This window comes from Rhinopithecus bieti, unplaced genomic scaffold, assembly GCF_001698545.2.
Source record: "Rhinopithecus bieti isolate Rb0 unplaced genomic scaffold, ASM169854v2 scaffold_32014, whole genome shotgun sequence".
In the NCBI taxonomy this organism is placed as follows: domain Eukaryota; kingdom Metazoa; phylum Chordata; class Mammalia; order Primates; family Cercopithecidae; genus Rhinopithecus; species Rhinopithecus bieti.
The window spans coordinates 564639-582889 of NW_016813639.1; the positions used below are offsets into that span (position 1 = coordinate 564639).

The 18251-nt window shown below is 39.7% G+C and overlaps 1 protein-coding gene across 1 annotated transcript in view; it reads left to right on the forward strand.

The window, feature by feature from the left end:
* The window catches only part of PRKCI (protein kinase C iota), a 90982-nt gene that overhangs the window by 44214 nt on the left and 28517 nt on the right, over window positions 1-18251 (forward strand). Inside the window, exons 4-9 of the mRNA XM_017848792.1 lie at window positions 354-404; window positions 4558-4643; window positions 7690-7830; window positions 10532-10586; window positions 12439-12497; window positions 18002-18178. Of these exons, the coding sequence (XP_017704281.1) occupies window positions 354-404; window positions 4558-4643; window positions 7690-7830; window positions 10532-10586; window positions 12439-12497; window positions 18002-18178 (569 nt within the window). The remainder of the gene's footprint in view (window positions 1-353; window positions 405-4557; window positions 4644-7689; window positions 7831-10531; window positions 10587-12438; window positions 12498-18001; window positions 18179-18251) is intronic.

Genomic DNA, 18251 nt, shown 5'->3' on the forward strand with positions numbered 1-18251 from the left:
CTGACCTCAAGTGATCCACCCACCTTGGCCTTTCAGAGTGCTGGGATTAGAGGCGTAAGCCACCATGACCAGGCTAATGCACTGTTTATAGATATGTTTGTTTTTATAAGACCTTTATTTTTATTTTTTATTTTAATATCAACAAAGCAAAGGCAAATAAAACCTTCTTTTATATGGCCTTGGTAAAATGAATCCCTTTGGCAAATAATATTGACCGCATGCTATCTTGTCTCAAATGAAGAGAGGGTCAGGTTGAAATCTGGGTCAGTGTCTTTTACATTTGAATTTTAAATTCTGTGTAATTTGTATGTTTTAAATATGCTGTTAACTCATGTTCATTTATTTTCTTTCAGTGTTCCCTTGTGTACCAGAACGTCCTGGGATGCCTTGTCCGGGAGAAGATAGTGAGTGTTTATATACTTCATACCTTTTGCAAGAGTTACTATGCTATGGTACAAATGAAAAAGAAATCAGAGATAGAATTTTTAGCTAGGCGCAGTGGACAGTGGCTAATGCCTGTAATCCCAGCACTGTGGGAGGCTGAGGTTGGAGGATCGTTTAAGCCCAGGAGTTCAAGACCAGGCTGGGCAAAAAGTGAGACCTTGTCTTTCCAAAAACACACAAAAAAGTTAGCATGGTATGTGCCTATAATCTCAGCTACTTGGGAGGTTGAGGTGGGAGGATCCCTTGAGCCCAGGAGTTTGAGGCTACAGTGACTCTAGTGTGGGTGACAGAGACAGGCCTTGTCTCAAGGAAAAAAAAAAAAAAGGAACTAGAAGTTCTAATTCATTTGATTTCTTTTCCATTTTTCAGTCAATTTAAAATATATTAGTGACTGCCCAAATGCTACTTTTGCCAGATCAAATTCAGATAGTTCTTAGTTACAACTTACATAATTGTCTGTTGCACATATGAAAGGAAAATTAAGTTAAATTTAAGTTTTAAAATTTAATTTTGGAAATGTTCAAACCTATGCAGAAGTTGAAACAACATTGAAAACAAGGATACCTATATATCCTTTGCCCAGATTTACCAATTTTTAACATTTTCCCTGTTTGCTTCATCTCTGTATCTGTCTATGTCTATGCATGCACAGTTATACATAACAAACACACTTGTTTTTTTTTTTTTGTTATACCACTTGAGAGTGACATGACACTCAGCACATGTCATTAGGAATTGGCTTTTATTTTTCTGCAGTGTTTTTTTTTTTTTTTTTTTTAACAATTACTAAGTCACTTTTTTTCTTTTTTTTTTTTAAGAGTCTCGCTTTCTCACCCAGGCTGGAGTGCAGTGGCACAATCTTGGCTCATTGCAACCTCCGCCTCTAGGGTTCAAGTAATTCTCCTGCCTCAGCCTCCTGAGTACCTGGGATTACAGGCACCGCTAACATGCCCAGCTTATTTTTGTATTTTTAGTAGAGTTGAGGTTTCACCGTGTTGGCCAGGCTGGTCTCAAACTGCTGACCCCAGGTGATCTACCCACCTCAGTCTCCCGAAGCTCTGGGATTATAGGCATGAGCCACCGCACCTGGCCCCAAGTCAGTTATTAAATGTCTTAAATGTTGCAGACTTCCTACAACTGACTCAGAGAAATGTGTATATTTATTAGATCTCCAACTCCTAGTAACTTCAGGTAACCAACCATAGTCCACAGTGGAACAGTGGTTCTTACCCTTGGACACATTAAAATTGTGGGATGCAGGGAATGATCAATGCCAGATTTCCATCCCCAAGCCTAATGAATTAGTTTGTAAGTGAGATCTGGACATCTTTGTATTTTAAAACTAACTCTCAAAATGTAGCCATTGGGGTCCACGGCGTCAGCTTCACCTGAGAACTGGATAGAAACTGCGCTCAGGCCGGGTGCAGTGGCTCATGTCTGTAATCCTAGCACTTTGGGAGGCTGAGGTGAGCAGATCACCTTGAGGTCAGGAGTTCAAGACCAGCCTGGCCAACATGGTGACAGCCCATCTCTACTAAAAATACAAAAAAGTTAGCCAGGTGTGGTGATGCATGCCTGTAATCCAGCTACCTGGGAGGCTGAGGCAGGAGAATTGCTTGAACCTGGAAGGCGGAGGTTGCAGTGAGCTGAGATCATGCCACTGGGCAACAGAGCGAGACTGTCTCAAAAAAAAAAAATGCACTCCAATCTACGTGATTCATAAACTCGTGGACTGGGGCTGAGCTACCAGGTTTAACAAACTCTTCAGGTGATTCTGATGCACACTAAAGTTTGAGAACCACCACGTAAAAGCTTCCCCAGGTCAGGAATTGTTAATAGAATTTCTTCGGAATATCTAAGCCAATGGTTACTATTAATGAGATGCACTAAAAGAGTCCAACTACTCTTTGTTCTAATGTAATTTAAGTATGCAAACCTATGTTTGATTATAAGTTATTGCTTTTGGTATTTGGTATAATTTACTAATTGTGGATATTAGGCAACTCAATTTCATTTGTGGTTTCTGTACATGCTCATAACTTTAGAAGGAATAGTGGTAAATGTTTTGCTTTGAATTAATTGAAATAGCTCTAAACTTTCAATTCTGTGTTAAGCTATCCTAAGAGTTCTAATTGAGAGCATTGCAACTGGTCTTTAGTATCTTAATTTTAAATAGTAAACCCATTGCTACATTTCGTTTAAAATATGACTTTGGGAACCTAATGTAATCTTTCTGTGGTATTAACTATTACTGTTATTACCATTACTGTGGGATGTTATTATTAATGACTAATAGACAATATATATAATAATGATGGACTTAAAAATATGAAGGTGAACTAGATTTGGTCATTTGGAACCTCTTTCTCTAACTATACTTAAGAAACATATTAATATAAAGACTACTGGATGAAAAGTTGTTGGGGAAAAAGATACGCTTTTGGTACAAAATATCTCTTTACAGATAGTTACAAAGAGTGAAATGTGCCTTTACAATGAAGAGATCTAGCAGTCAATACCTTTAATGATTATTGAACATCAGTAGTGGGAGTTGATATTCTGACATTTGTGTACCTCGTGAAAGGTAATGAGATAAGAAATACACAACACTACCTATGTATTGTTTTTGCCAAAGGTATTTAATACTGCCTCTAATTGTAAGTAAACAGACAAACCCAGAATGTGGGATATAATATGAAACAACGAATGAGACTCTTTAAATAAATAATAAATAAATAAATAAGTCAACATCATGAAAAAGAAGTCGCAACAAATAAGGCAGAGTGAGTGTTTTAGAATGTTAAGGAGACCAAAAAAGCATGATCAAATGCAGTCCCTGAATCTTGATTGCATCCTGGATAGAAAAAGTGAGCTTTGAAAGTCACTTTGGGGCCGGGCACAGTGGCCCACGCCTGTAATCCCTGCACTTTGGGAGGCTGAGGCAGGCAGATCACTTGAGGTCAGTGTTTGAGACCCACCTGGCGAACATGGCAAAACCCCATCTTTACTAACAATACAAAAATTAGCCAAGTGTGGTGGCGTGTACCTGCAATCCCAGCTACTTGGGTGGCTGAGGCAGGAGAATTGCTTAAACCCAGGAGGTGGAGGTTGCAGTGGGCTGAGATTGCACCACTGGATTCCAGTCTGGGTGATAGAGTGAGACTATGTCTCAAAAAAGAAAGTCACTTTGAGAGCAGTTAAGGAAGTTTGTATATGAATTGTATATTGGTTGATACTGAATTAGTATTGATTTTCTAAGACATGGTAATGGTATTGTGGTTAGGTAGAATTGGGTCAAGTGGAGGGAGTGGAATATCCTTAATCTCAGACAACGGATACTTGGGTATTTAAGGGTATTTAAGTGTCATGATATCTGCATTTTACTTCCAAGTAATTCAGAAAAAAAAAAGTATGTTTTTTTATAGTGAAGAAAGTAAATATGACAAAACATGAATAATTGGTAAATCTTGGTGGAAGATGAAGGTGTCTATTCTTTTACCTTTTCTGTGGGACTAAAAGATGTTCAAAATAAAAAGTTGGAGGAAAATTTTTAAAAAGAAAAGCAGTAGTAGGCTGGGCGCCTTGGCTCACACCTGTAATCCCAGCACTTTGGGAGGCCGAGGTGGGTGGATCATCTGAGGTTGGGAGTCCAAGCCAGCCTGACCAACATGGAGAAATCCCGTCTTTACTAAAAATATAAAACTAGCTGGGCGTGGTGGCGCATCCCTGTAATCCCAGCTACTCGGGAGGCTGAGGCAGGAGAATTCTACTCGGGAGGCTGAGGCAGGAGAATCGCTTGAACCTGGGAGGTGGAGGTTGCAGTGAGCTGAGACTGTGCCATTGCACTCCAGTTTGGGTGACAGGTGACAGAGCAAGACTCCGTCTCACAAAAAAAAAAAAAAAGACAAGCAGTAGTAGTCAAATATTTGTACCCTGTGGATTATTTTTGTCTGGTCCCTTGATGAATCTATTTTATTTTTTGACGTTCACGTTTTTATCAGCATTTTTTTTTCTTGCAATGAGTATCATGAAAAAAATTACAGACTTAATTATAAAATGACTTTTACTCACACTTGCTCTTTTTTCTTTTTTTAACTATTACTCTCTCTTCAGAATCCATCTACCGTAGAGGTGCACGCCGCTGGAGAAAGCTTTATTGTGCCAATGGCCACACTTTCCAAGCCAAGCGTTTCAACAGGGTAAACATAGTTTGTTGAATGCTGATAATGTGAGACAGCTATTTTTTTCCTTTCTGCTGTGAAAGAAAGGTAGTTTGTTATTAAGTCTTGTTACCACACTTTTAAATACATAAGTAACATGACCTTACATTTCCAATTTGCCTGAGGCAGTATGCCTATAATTTTTAATAGCATCTCTTTTCACTCTTAAAAATGCTCCAGGCCAGCACTTTGGGAGGCCAAGGCTGCCGGATCAGTTGAGGCCAGGAGTTCGAGCCTGGCCAACATGGCAAAACCTTATCTCTATTAAAAATACAAAAATTAGCCGGGTGCAGTGGCGTGTGCCTGTAGTCCCAACTACTTGGGAGACTGAGGCAGGAGAATCACTTGAGTCTGGGAGGCAGAGGTTGCAGTGAGCCGAGATTGTGCCACTGCACTCCAGCCTGGGCAATGGAGCAAGACCCAGTCTCAAAAAAAAGCTCCAGATTTGATGATTAATTATTCCACATAATATACCCTAGCTGTAAGAAAATTGGATTTTAAAATATAATTTAGGGCAGCCAGAAAACAAGCAAGGTTTATTTTCTTTATTTAATCTTTATTTTGCCAGTTAGTGTTATAATTTGATTTTCACGGTTTAGAAAATAATAGGCCGGGCACGGTGGCTCAAGCCTGTAATCCCAGCACTTTGGGAGGCCGAGACGGGCGGATCACGAGGTCAGGAGTTCGAGACCATCCTGGCTAACACGGTGAAACCCCGTCTCTACTAAAAAAAATACAAAAGCTAGCCGGGCGAGGTGGCTGGCGCCTGTAGTCCCAGCTACTCGGGAGGCTGAGGCAGGAGAATGGCGTGAACCCGGGAGGCGGAGCTTGCAGTGAGCTGAGATCCGGCCACTGCACTCCAGTCCGGGTGACAGAGCGAGACTCCGTCTCAAAAAAAAAAAAAAAAAGAAAATAATAATAGCAAACACTTATCTGGGTTGTACTATATACCAGGCACTTTTCCAAATGCCTTATATACATTGATTCATTTAATCCTTACAACAACCCTGTGAGATAGGTACTATATATTTCCACTTTATAGATGGCAAAACTCAAGTGCAGGCCTGTTAAGTAACTTGCCCAAGATCATACAGCTAGTAAGTGATAGAACCAAAGTTTGAAAGCAGCAGTCTGTCTTCAGAAGTAAGTTATTAATTTATTATTTATTTATTTTAAAGATGGAGTCCTGCTCTATCATCCAGGCTGGAGTGCAATGGCACGGTCTCGGCTCACTGCAACCTGCATCTCCTGGGTTCAAGAGATTCTTGTGCCTCAGCCTCCTGAGTACCTGGGACTACAGGCGTCAGCCAACAGGCCTGGCTATTTTTTGTATTTTTAGTAGAGACGGAGTTTTACCTTGTTGGCCAAGCTCGTCTCAAACTCCTGACCTCACCTGATACATCCGCCTCAGCCTCCCAAAGTGCTGGGATTACAGGTATAAGCCACCATGCCTGGCCAGAATTAAATTTTTTTTTTTTTTTTTTTTTTTTTTTTTTTTTTTTTTTTTTTGAGACGGAGTCTCTTGCTCTGCCGCCAGGCTGGAGTGCTGTGGGCCGGCTCTCAGCTCACTGCAAGCCTCCGCCTCCCGGGTTAACGCCATTCTCCTGGCTCAGGCTCCCGAGTAGCTGGGACTACAGGCGCCCGCCTCCTCGCCCGGCTAGTTTTTTTGTATTTTTTAGTAGAGACGGGGTTTCAGCGTATTAGCCAGGATGGTCTCGATCTCCTGACCTCGTGATCCGCCCGTCTCGGCCTCCCAAAGTGCTGGGATTACAGGCTTGAGCCACCGCGCCCGGCCCCAGAAGTGAAGTTTTTAAATACTCTTGATAACTGCAAATTTTTGGATGCCATTTCCATTCTAAAATTAATGCTATGTCCTAAATTAATTAATGTAAATAGAAACCACCACCCGAAATCCCTCTCCAAACTCTTTTACTTCCAGTAGCACTGACATTTAAGAAGGCTTTGAGGCTGGGTGCAATGGTACCTGCCTGTAATCCCAGCAGTTTGGGAGGCTGAGAAGGGGGAACACTGAAGCCCAGGAGTTTGAGACCAGCCAGGGCAATGTAGTGAGATCCCATCTCTACAAAAAATACAGTCATTAGCGGGGCATGGTGGTGCACACCTGTAGTCCTAGCTGCTCAGGAAGCTTGAGCCCAGGAGGTTGAGGCTGCAGTGAATCAAAGTGAGTCCACTGGACTGCAGCCTGGCTGACAGAGCAAGACACTGTCTCTGAAAAATACATAAATAAATAAAAAGACCGAGCGTGGTGGCTCACAGATGTAATCCCAGCACTTTGGGAGGCCAAGGCGGGTGGATCACCTGAGGTCCAGGAGTTTGAGACCAGCCTGACCAGCATGGTGAAACCCCGTCTCTACTAAAAATACAAAACGTAGCCAGGTATGGTGGCGCATGCCTGTAATCCCAGCTACACTGGAGGCTGAGGCAGGGGAATCACTTGAACTTGGGAGGTGGAGGTTGCAGTGAGCTGAGATTGTGCTATTGCATTCCAGCCTGGGCAACAAGAGCAAAACTCCATCTCAAATTAAAAAAAAAAAAAAAGGGGGGGAGGGAGGGAAGGAAGGAGGGAGGCTTTGAAATGAAAAATCACTTTAGGTTATTGCTCTTTAAGAAAACAGAGCTTTGGTTTGACCTCTGAACAGCCTGCAAGGTTAATGTTTGCTTAGGAGTCATTCGATGGCTTTTTCTGCCATGTATATTTCTAATTTAATTCACTTTTCTGTTTTCATTATTCTGAACTTAATTATATAAAGACTGAAAATTCTTAGACTTAGAAAGAAATGTGATTGCAAGTTTCACTGTCTGTTTAAAATAAGCTCTGTTTTTCACTGACCTTCATAGCTTTTAAAAAATTATGTATGAAGAAGCTTTGTTTTGCTTTTGTTTTGTTTTGTTTTGTCGTGGGCTGACAGTTGACACCATGACAAAGGGAATTGAGTCAGCAAACTGGGAAATGATTATGACCTTCTTTTTGGTTAATAAAATATTGTTGAATTACTCTTTTCAGCGTGCTCACTGTGCCATCTGCACAGACCGAATATGGGGACTTGGACGCCAAGGATATAAGTGCATCAACTGCAAACTCTTGGTTCATAAGAAGTGCCATAAACTCGTCACAATTGAATGTGGGCGGCATTCTTTGCCACCGGTAAGATACAGCTGTCTGTCCTTTTTTTTTTCTTTTTTTTTAAGAGCGTGCTTGATAACACTACTGGAACAGAGTGCTAAAATAGGGAGGTGTTCAGGAATTACGACACAACAGAGTAGCTACAGAGTGTGGGTAGGAATACCTTACGTTCCTGTTAACATACCTTGAACTTTGGAACTTCGAAATATCTGTGGTAATATTTGTTTGTGGGATACAGTTAGCTTCTTTGACCTACTATAAAATCCTCTGGTCTAAATTAGGAAACTATAGAGAGAACCATTTAAGAGACTTTTTTCCCCTCTCCTTTAATCTGAACATATTAGTTTATAGCTCACATTATTCTGGCATCTCTCCTAAGCAGATATCAGGTAAGAAGAGTCAAAGATACCATGTTTGCTATTTAAAGTGTGAGATTACTGGGGAGGAAAGCATTTAAAATTTTTATTTATCAATTTCTATTTTAAGTATATAAGTAAAATATGTTTGTTGTAAAAAAATACAGAATACAGATGAATAAAAAAAAAATTAAGTAAAAGTCCACATATATTCTACCATCTAAAGGTAATTGTCATTTGGTGGATATCCTTCCAGAACTTTTCCTGTGCAAATTTATATGCATAAACATTTTTAATTTTCCATATGGAAAAAATGTAAACATGTATAAAAGTAGGTAGAACACTATAATGAACTCCCATGTACTAGAGACCCAGCTCCAACAGTTATCAACTCATGACTAATCTTGGTTTCATCTGTACCCCATTCACTTAACTTCCCCTTGCCCTGTGTTATTTTCAAACAAATCTCAGACATATTTCAGTATGTACCTCTAAAAGAGAAGGACTTTTAAAANCCCGGCCTATAGTTTTCATTATGAATCAGGATCCAAATGAAGTCCACCTGTACAGTTGATTGATCTCTTAGATATTTTTTAACTTACTGGTTCTTTCTTCATTTATTGCTGTCTCTCCTTTTTTTCCTTACAATTTAATTGTAAAAGAAACCTTTGTTTGTCGTTTACAGTGTTGCAGAATTTGGCTTATTACTTCTCCATGGTTATGTTCAGTATGTTATTGTCTTCTTTATTCTTTTGTCTTGTACAGTAGTTGGATGTCCAGGTTTAATTAGATTCTGGGGTTTGTTCGTTTGTTTTTTGGTGGGTTTTCAGTCAGCTTTACAGAGGGTTGTTTATCCACCAGAGGGCACATGTGCTTGCGTGTGTCTTTTTATTGTTGTTGTTTTGAGACAGAACCTCGCTCTGTCTCCCAGGCTGGAATGTAGTGGCGCGATCTTGGCTCACTGCAACATCCACCTCCTGGGTTCAAGCGATTCTCCGCCTCAGCTTCCCAAGTAACTGGAATTACAGGTGTGTGCCACCACGCCCAGCTAATTTTCGTGTTTTCAGTAGAGACGGGGTTTTGCCATGTTGGCCAGGCTGGTCTTGAATTCCTGACCCCAGGTGATCCACCCACCTCGGTCTCCCAAAGTGCTGGAATTACAGGTGTGAGCCACTGCACCTGGCCAGTCTTAGTGAACTTTCTGGCAAATCTTACTTACTTAAGGATCCAGAATTAGAATTACTGCGTTAAAAGATATGCATTTAAAAAGATACCTGGATGCAGCTTGTCTAAGTGCATTGCCTGTCGATCAGCCCTGCTCCACAAAGAACAGTCAAAAAAAGAAAGAAAGAAAAATGCCTGGATGCATCTTTCTAAATTGTTCTTTAGAATTGTTATTCCATGTTTATTCATGGGACTTTCTTTGGACATTGTGAAAGCAGGTTATTACTGGTAGTTCTTTGATATTAGAATTCTTTAATTAGTTCATATAAGCTTAGGAATGGGTTTGTAGTAAAGAGGAAAATCCAATCTTAAGGAAAAACAGAAGGCTGAATATTTCCAACATAATTTATATAGATTACTGTTAATATTTTTAAGTATTATTTGGTGACATATGGAAGGAAAGGGGGCAGGGTTAGTGATTATATTGGAAATTTAGGATGGGATTAAATGCATTTAAAAATCCTTAAGCTTACTTATGAGCCTGTCTTTAAGGCAGCCTTGAAGTGCTAACTGTATCATTAATGTTCTTTCTCAAGTTTACTTTTTCCTGCTGGTATTCATTAAATGTGAGTCTAAGAATAAATCAGTAATAACTTGGGTTTGAATTTACCTTTTTCCTGAGATTATTCGCCGTTTTTTGGGTAAGTTAGTTTCTAGGAAGTATTTTTTTTCTCTTTTTTGGGGCCACTGACACCCTTGAGAATCTTCAGGAAAATGAGAAACCCACAAAATTTTACATGTAATTTTAAGGTGTTTTAGATATCCTGAAGTCTACCCCTGTGCCCCAGCTAAAGAATGCATATTCCAGAGACTTATTTTTGCCAAAGATTTGAAGTGGAGCTTGAAGGAAGAATAGGTAGTGTTGAAGAAAAACAAAGCAGAATATATGGCAGTTTAATTTGATTTCTAATTGGTGGTCTGAAATTAGTTTTGTATTTTCTGTAAAATGTGACTAACATTACCTCATTCATAGCAGTATTGTATAGTTTCATAAAACAAAATTAAAAGTAAATATAATTCTCACTTAAGTTATATTCTTTCAAAATTTAATTTTAATATGCTGTGTATTGTTGAAGTAGTGTTGTTTCTGGGTGTAATAGAGGTACTCCACTGAGTTACTGTGTCTTTGGAAATGTTTGTAGGAACCAGTGATGCCCATGGATCAGTCATCCATGCATTCTGACCATGCACAGACAGGTAAGAGTGGTACTGGCACAACCTATTGTTCATTCACAGAGTAGCATGTAAAGACTTACTTAGGTGACTCTGTTACCCAAGTTTAACAACATTTATTTCTTTCCAATTAAAAGTAAATACATATATTTTGCTGTGGTAAAATCACACAATTTAACATACACATTTGGCATTTTTAAAAGACAACTATGCGCTGGGTGTGTTAGCTCACATCTATAATCTCAGCACTTTGGGAGGTAGAAGCAGGAGGATCCCTTGAGCCCAGGAGTTCAAGACCAGCCTGGCCAACATAGGGAGACCCTGTCTCTATTTGAAAAAAAAAAAAAGGTCGGGTGCAGTGGCTCAAGCCTGTAATCCCAGCACTTTGGGAGGCCGAGACGGGCGGATCACGAGGTCAGGAGATCGAGACCATCCTGGCGAACACGGTGAAACCCCGTCTGTACTAAAAAAACACAAAAATCTAGCTGGGCGACGTGGCGGGCGCCTGTAGTCCCAGCTACTCGGGAGGCTGAGGCAGGAAAATGGCGTAAACCCGGGAGGCGGAGCTTGCAGTGAGCTGAGATCCGGCCACTGCACTCCGGCCTGGGCGACAGAGAGAGACTCCGTCTCAAAAAAAAAAAGTTATGTAAACTACAACAGATGACTATTTTTTCTAGTTCACATAAATTTCTTTTGAGACTCCTTTAAATTCAGCAAACTCAGTTTTTTTCCATAATGAAAACCATGAAGCTGATTTTGTGACCCATGTTGACTGTGTTCAGGTGACTTGTTTTTTTCTTTTTCTTTCGAGACAGAGTCTTGCTCTGTTACCCAAACTGGAGTGCAGTGGCGCGATCTTGGCTCACTGCAACCTCCACCTCCCAGGTTCAAGTGGTTCTCCTGCTTCAGCCTCCCGAGTATCTGGGATTACAGGTTCATGCCACCATGCCCAGCTAGTTTTTTTTGTATTTTTAATAGAGACGAGGTTTCACCATGTTGGCCAGCTGGTCTGGAATTCCTGACCTCAGGTGATCTGCCTGCCTTGGCCTCCCAAAGTGCTGGGATTACAGGTGTGAGCCACTGCGCCCAGGCGAAGTGACTTGTTTTTATTAAAAGCTTTATTATCAGAAGTAGAAATTAGGTGAAAGATAGAGAGATGCAATATGGGAAATTCCAGGAAGATGGTATAAGTGAAAATGTTAGATAGGTACAAAACCTTAAACACGTATCTGGGAAATTTGGAGAGCAGTGAAAGGAGGTAGAACAGCATGATCTTCTCTGGACTAAATCAAGAAAGGGAAAACAAGGGAGTTTTTCTGGAAAGACAAGATGCAATCTCGTAGTCATAGAAGGATCAGCTCTATGAAAGGTAGGCTGTGTTTTTTTGCCCCAAGTAAGTAGCTTTAAGAAGTAGAAGTTCCATTCTTGTCTGTTCTTTACTTGACCATTGTGGTAGTCAGGAAAATTTTGAGTACAATGGAGTGAGAAGTGAAAACCAGAGGTCCTGTATCTCTGTGTCTTAATCATAGTAAAAAGTTTAAGCATATCTTATAGAGTCATTCATTTAGAAGGAAGTGTTTGATTAATTTGTAAAGAAGAGAAATGTTTTAAAAATAACAAAAGTACTTGTTAAACGCAGTACTTGGCTACCAGGTTGTAATGCTTGCTCTCTTTACCCTCACTAAAGATTGGGATTTAACTATTGTGTTTACATACAATTTGTTATTAGTAGGACAGGTATTCAGTTTTAAATAAGGAAATTTATTCAGAAGTAAAATCTAAAATAAAAATCAGGAGATAATTTTTATTTCAAACTCATTAATGGTTGCTGTTTTTTTCTCCCTGTACCTTTTTTTTTTTTTAAATGGGTTTTTAGTAATTCCATACAATCCTTCAAGTCATGAGAGTTTGGATCAAGTTGGTGAAGAAAAAGAGGTAAGATAATTTGTCTTATTGTACATTATGTCATTAGCTTTTTAATAGGGCTCAGGAGTTTAAAAGTATGACATATTGACCTGCTTAGACTTTAGATCATAATGGTGAAATACAAAAATGATTTGTGATGATTCCAGAGTTTTGTTCTCATTTAATTTACTAATTAAATCACTAATTTAAACTAGGAAATAATTTAGTGGGATAGCTTATTTTCATTTTAAAATAGCTGAATCTAAAAATCACAATGTATTTGATACTGTTTAAAATACTTGGTAGTATTGTTGAAAATATGTAGTAGACCCTTCCATTTTGTGCCTGAATTGCTTATTTAGACAATAAATGATTAAACATGTTAACTGTCATTATTTTTTGACTATTAAGTATTTTATCAGTTTTTAAAACAAAACAAATTCTTAATTAAAATTATTTGATTACAATAATAATCAGTTTTTTGAAAAAAACTTATAGTGAAAAAGATGATCGTGTCTCACACCTTCCACTCCCAGTTTGACTTCTTAGCAACCTTTTAAACCATTAGTTGCGTCCATAATGTTTGTATTTCTGTTTTTTAATTTTTCATTTTTGTGTATTTCTGGACATGAAAAGTTTAGTTCACACTGTCTCTTTTTCCCATATCTTTCTTTTTTTTGAGTTGGGGTCTTGCTATGTTGCCCAGGCTGGAGTGCAGTGGTGTGATCATGGCTCACTGCAACCTTGAACCCTGGGCTCAAGTTATCTTCCCACCTTAGCCTGCCTATAGCCAGGACTGTAGGCATGTGCCACCACACCCAGCTAATTTTTTCATTTTCTGTTTTGTAGAGACAGAGTCTCACTATGTTGCCCAAGCTGGTCCCGAACTCCTGGCCTCAAGCAGTTCTCCCAGCTCAGCCTCTCAAAGTGTTAGGATTACAGGCGTGAGCCACCGTGCCCAGCCAAAAATTTCAAACATAAATAAAAGTAAACAGAATAATATAACAAAGCCTTTGTATCTATTGTTAGTTAAAACAGCTATCAGTTCATGGCCAGCCTTATTTTGTCTGCTCACTTCCCTCACTCCTGTATTATTTTGAAGAAACCTGTAAGTCACCTGTTTGATGTTATGTTTTAGTTTCTTGTTCTGTTTGTCTGAAAAGTCTTTTTTTCTTTTAACGTTTTCTTTTTTTTTTTTTGTGAGACAGGATTGTTGCACAGGCAGCCGTGCAGTGATGCAATGATGGCTCACTACACCTCAACTTCTTGAGTTCAAACAATTCTCCCATCTCAGCCTCTCAAGTAGCTGGGACTACAGGCATGTGTCACCACTGGACCCTTATCACCATATACAAAAATTTACTCAAGATGGAATAAAGATTTAAATGTAAGACCTCACACTATAAAAATTCTAGAAGAAAACCTAGGAAATACCCTCTCAACATTGGCCTTGGCAAAGAATTTTTGGTTAAGTCTCCAAAAGCAATTGCAACAAAGCCAAAAATGGACAAATGGGACCTAATTAAACTACAGAGCTTCTGTGCACCAAAAGAATCTACCAGTAAACAGACAACCTACAGAATGGGAGAAAATATTCACAAACTATACATCCAACAAAGATCTCATATCCAGAATCTATAAGGAACTTAACAACAAAAAACAACCCCATTAAAAAATGAGCAAAGGGCCAGGCATGGTGGCTTACATTGGTAATCCCAGCACTTTGGGAGGCAGAGGCAGGCAGATCACTTGAGGCCAGGAGTTTGAGACCAGCCTGGCCGACGTAGTGAAACCCCATGTCTACTAAAAATACAAAAAAGAAAAAATTAGGGCATGGTGGCACACACCTATAATCCCTGCTACTTAGGAGGCTGAGGCATGAGAATCACTGGAACTGAGGAGGCAGAGGTTACAGTGAGCCAAGATCATGCCACTACATTCCAGCCTGGGCGACAGAGCAAGACTCTGTTTAAAGAAAGAAAAAAAAGGTTGGGGGGGAGCAAAGGACATGAACAGACATATCTCAAAATAAGACCTATCAGCAGCCAACAAACCTGAAAAACCATTCATCATCACTAATTATCGAGAAATAGAAATCAAATCCACAGTGAGATACCATCTCACACCAGTCAGTATAGCTGTTACTAAAAAGTCAACCTGGGCGTGATGGCTCACACTTGTAACCCATCACTTTGAGAGGCTGAGGTGGAAGGATTGTTTAAGCCCAGGAGTTCAAGAGCAGCCTAGGCAACATAGTCTTTACAAAAAAATAAAACATTAGCCAGGTCCAGTGCTGCGCCCCTGTAGTACCAGCTCTTCAGGAGATTGAGGTGGGAGGATCGCTTGAACCCCAAAGGTCGAGGCTGCAGTGAGCCGTGATTGCGCCACTACAGCCTAGGTGACAGAGTGAGACACTATCTCAAAAAGAAAAAAAAAACTCAAAAAACAACAGATTCTGGTGAAGCTGCAGAGAAAAGGGAATGCTTATACACTGTTGGTGAGAATGTAAACTAGCTCAGCCACTGGAAAGCAATTTGGAGATTTCTTAAAGAACTTTAAACAGAGTTACCGTTTGACCTAGCAATCTCCCATTACTGGGTATGTACCCAAAGGAAAGCAGATCATTCTGTCAAAAAGACACATGCACTTGTATGTTCATCACTGCACTGTTCACAATAGCAGAGACATGGAATCAACCTAGGAGTCCATCAATAGTGGATTGGTCAAAGAAAACATGAAACCATGTGTTTTGTGGCAATATAGATAGAACTGGAGGTCATAATCCTAAACGAATTAACGCAGGAACCAAAAGCTGAATGCTACATGTTCTTGCAAGTAGGAGCTAAACATTGAGCGCACATAAACATAATCATAGGAGCAGCAGACACTGCTTGCGGCAGGGGCAGCATGGGTTGAAAAACTACCTATTCAGTACCACGTTCACTACCTGGTTGCAATATACCCATGTAACAAACACACACACATAGCCCCTCTAAGATAAAATTTGAATTTAAAAACATTACAAATAACACTTTTACTGTTTCTCTAGAAAATGCAGTGCTTGGCACACTTTAAATTCATTCCTCTTCCATTCCTGCCTTTGGGTGCTACTATTGTCAGAGTTTAAAATTCTGTGTGTGCATATATTTGTTTTTTTAAACAGTTACTCCTTAAGTAGATTTACCCACATTTTACCCTTTTTGTTTTTCGTTCGTTCCTACATCTTTGTTCCTCTATCTGAGATCATGCTTTTTCCCCTTCAAGAACTTTAGTTTTCCTTTAGTGAGTGCCTACTAGTGATGGATCCATTCAGTTTTGTTTGTCTGAAAATGTTTTTCTTTCACTTTCACTTTGTGAGCTGCTTTTGCAGGATAGAGAATCTAAGTCAGCTGTTTTCTTCTCTTTTAGGCCCTTTGAAGATGACATTTCACTGTTATGTGGCTTCTGTCATTTCATTCAGCCTTATTATTGTGTCTGTGAAGTTTACTCTGCTTTTTTGCTCCACTTGATTCTCTTTTATAGTTTCCAGTTAGCCATATTTCAAGTCTATATGTTGACTTATTTTCTTACAATTCTCTTCTTTCTTAACCTGCCCGAACGTGGTTTCTTTTCACTCTGCTTTATTTATACTTGTGTGTTAGTCTGTTTTGTGTTGTTACAAAGGAGTACCTGAAGGTTGGGTGTTGCGGCTCGAGCCTATAATCCTAGCACTTTGGAGCTGGAGGATCATTTGAGGCCAGTAGTTCGGGATCAGCCTTGGGAACATAGCAAAACACCCCGTGTCTACAACAAATAAATAAAAATTAGCCGGGTGTGGAAGCACATGCCTGTAGTCCCAGCTGTTTGGGAGACTGAGGCAGGAGGATCACTTGAGCCCAGGAGTTCACGGCTGCAGTGAGCTATGTTCGTGCCACTGTACTGCAGCCTGGATGACAGAGCAAGAACTTTTCTTAAATAAATAAATGAAGGAAGGAATAAAGGGATACCTGAGGCTGGGTAATTTATACACGATTTATTTGGCGCACGGTTCTGCAGGCTGACCAATAAGTATTGCACTAGCATCTGCTTCTGGTGAGGGCCTCAGGAAGCTTTCAGTCTTGGCAGAAGGCAAAGGAAAAGCAGGTGTGCCACATGGCAAGAGAGGGAGCACCAGAGTCAGGGGAGGTGCCACACTCTGAACTCACTCATTAACCACACAGGAATGCACAAAGCCATTCATGAGGAATCTGTCCCTGTGACCCAAACACCTCCCACTAGGGATCACATTTCAGCATGAGATTTGAGATTTGGAGGTTTCAAATATACTGTATCACCTTGTTACCAAATCAAATTATTATTATTATTATTATTATTATTGACGGGATCTCACTTTGTCACAGAGGCTGGAGCGCACTGGCACAATCACAGCTCACTGCAACCTCGACCTCCCTGGCTCAGGTGATCCTCCCACCTCAGCCTCCCAGGTAGCTGGGACTACGGTGCACACCACCAACACCCAGTTATTTTTGTATTTTTTGGTAGAGATGAGGTTTATCACCACATTGCCCAGGCTGGTCTTGAACTCCTGGGTTCAATCAGTCCACCTGCTTCAGCCTCCCTAAGTGCTGGAAATACAGGCATGAACCACTGTGTGCAGCCCAAATTATTATTTCTAAATTGTTAAGTTGTCATTCTCACTCGGTTTTTCTAATACCCTTCTTTCAGTTTTGTGCTTGCAGGTTTCTTTATCTTTCTCAGAATTTCCTCTTTGCTTTTCTTGGTATTCTTCACTTCAGAGATTTCATACTTTATTCTCATGGGTCCCTTGTGTGCTGATGATTTTGCAGGCATCTAATAAAAGACTGTCTTCAGGCTTCTCTGTAAATTGCCAGAAGCTTACATTTGTAGTTGTGAACGAATTTTAAGGCTTACTATGTCGTCCCAGAGGGGCCTTGGTATTCTGTGGAAAAGAATGTCTTCCATTCGCTGAACTACTTCTTGCTTGTTTTCTGTCTATAGCATCCAAAAACGCCTCTGAATGTGCGCTCTCACTAGCTTACATTTTATGTATCAAGCTTCCAGCAGACTCTTTCATCTTGATGTCTCATTATAATTTCTGAATTTATTATGAAAAACCCAATCGTTCTCTCCAGTAACTTTGTCAATCTTATCCTAGCCACACACTTGACGTTCCCTGTCAGTGGTACCCCCAATCTCTTGGTCACCAAGGTTAATGTGTTTTTAAAATTCCTGCATCTCTATTGCCTCTATACCTAAAAGTTATCATATCCTTTTTAAGACATCCTTCAATATTTTTGTGATTTCAACTCCCTCCCCATTCTTATTACCATCCTTCTTATCTCAAAATTCATCCATGTAATCTGGGTAGTTAGATTATGTGGTTTGGAATGACATTTGAAAAATATTAAGAACTTAAAACATATTTCTGTTAGGAAAATATCCTTAAATCGTTATAGGTACAACTAGGTGTTAGAAATATAATGTACTATGCAAAGCATTTCCCATTATAACTCTGATACAAATGTTCTCAACAGGCGATGAACACCAGGGAAAGTGGGAAAGCTTCATCCAGTTTAGGTCTTCAGGATTTTGATTTGCTGCGGGTAATAGGAAGAGGAAGTTACGCCAAAGTACTATTGGTTCGATTAAAAAAAACAGATCGTATTTATGCAATGAAAGTTGTGAAAAAAGAGCTTGTTAATGATGATGAGGTAAGCACTGCATATTTTATTGTTTCTAAACTGCTTAAGAATACTATTCTTTTTTTTTTTTTTTTTTTTTTTT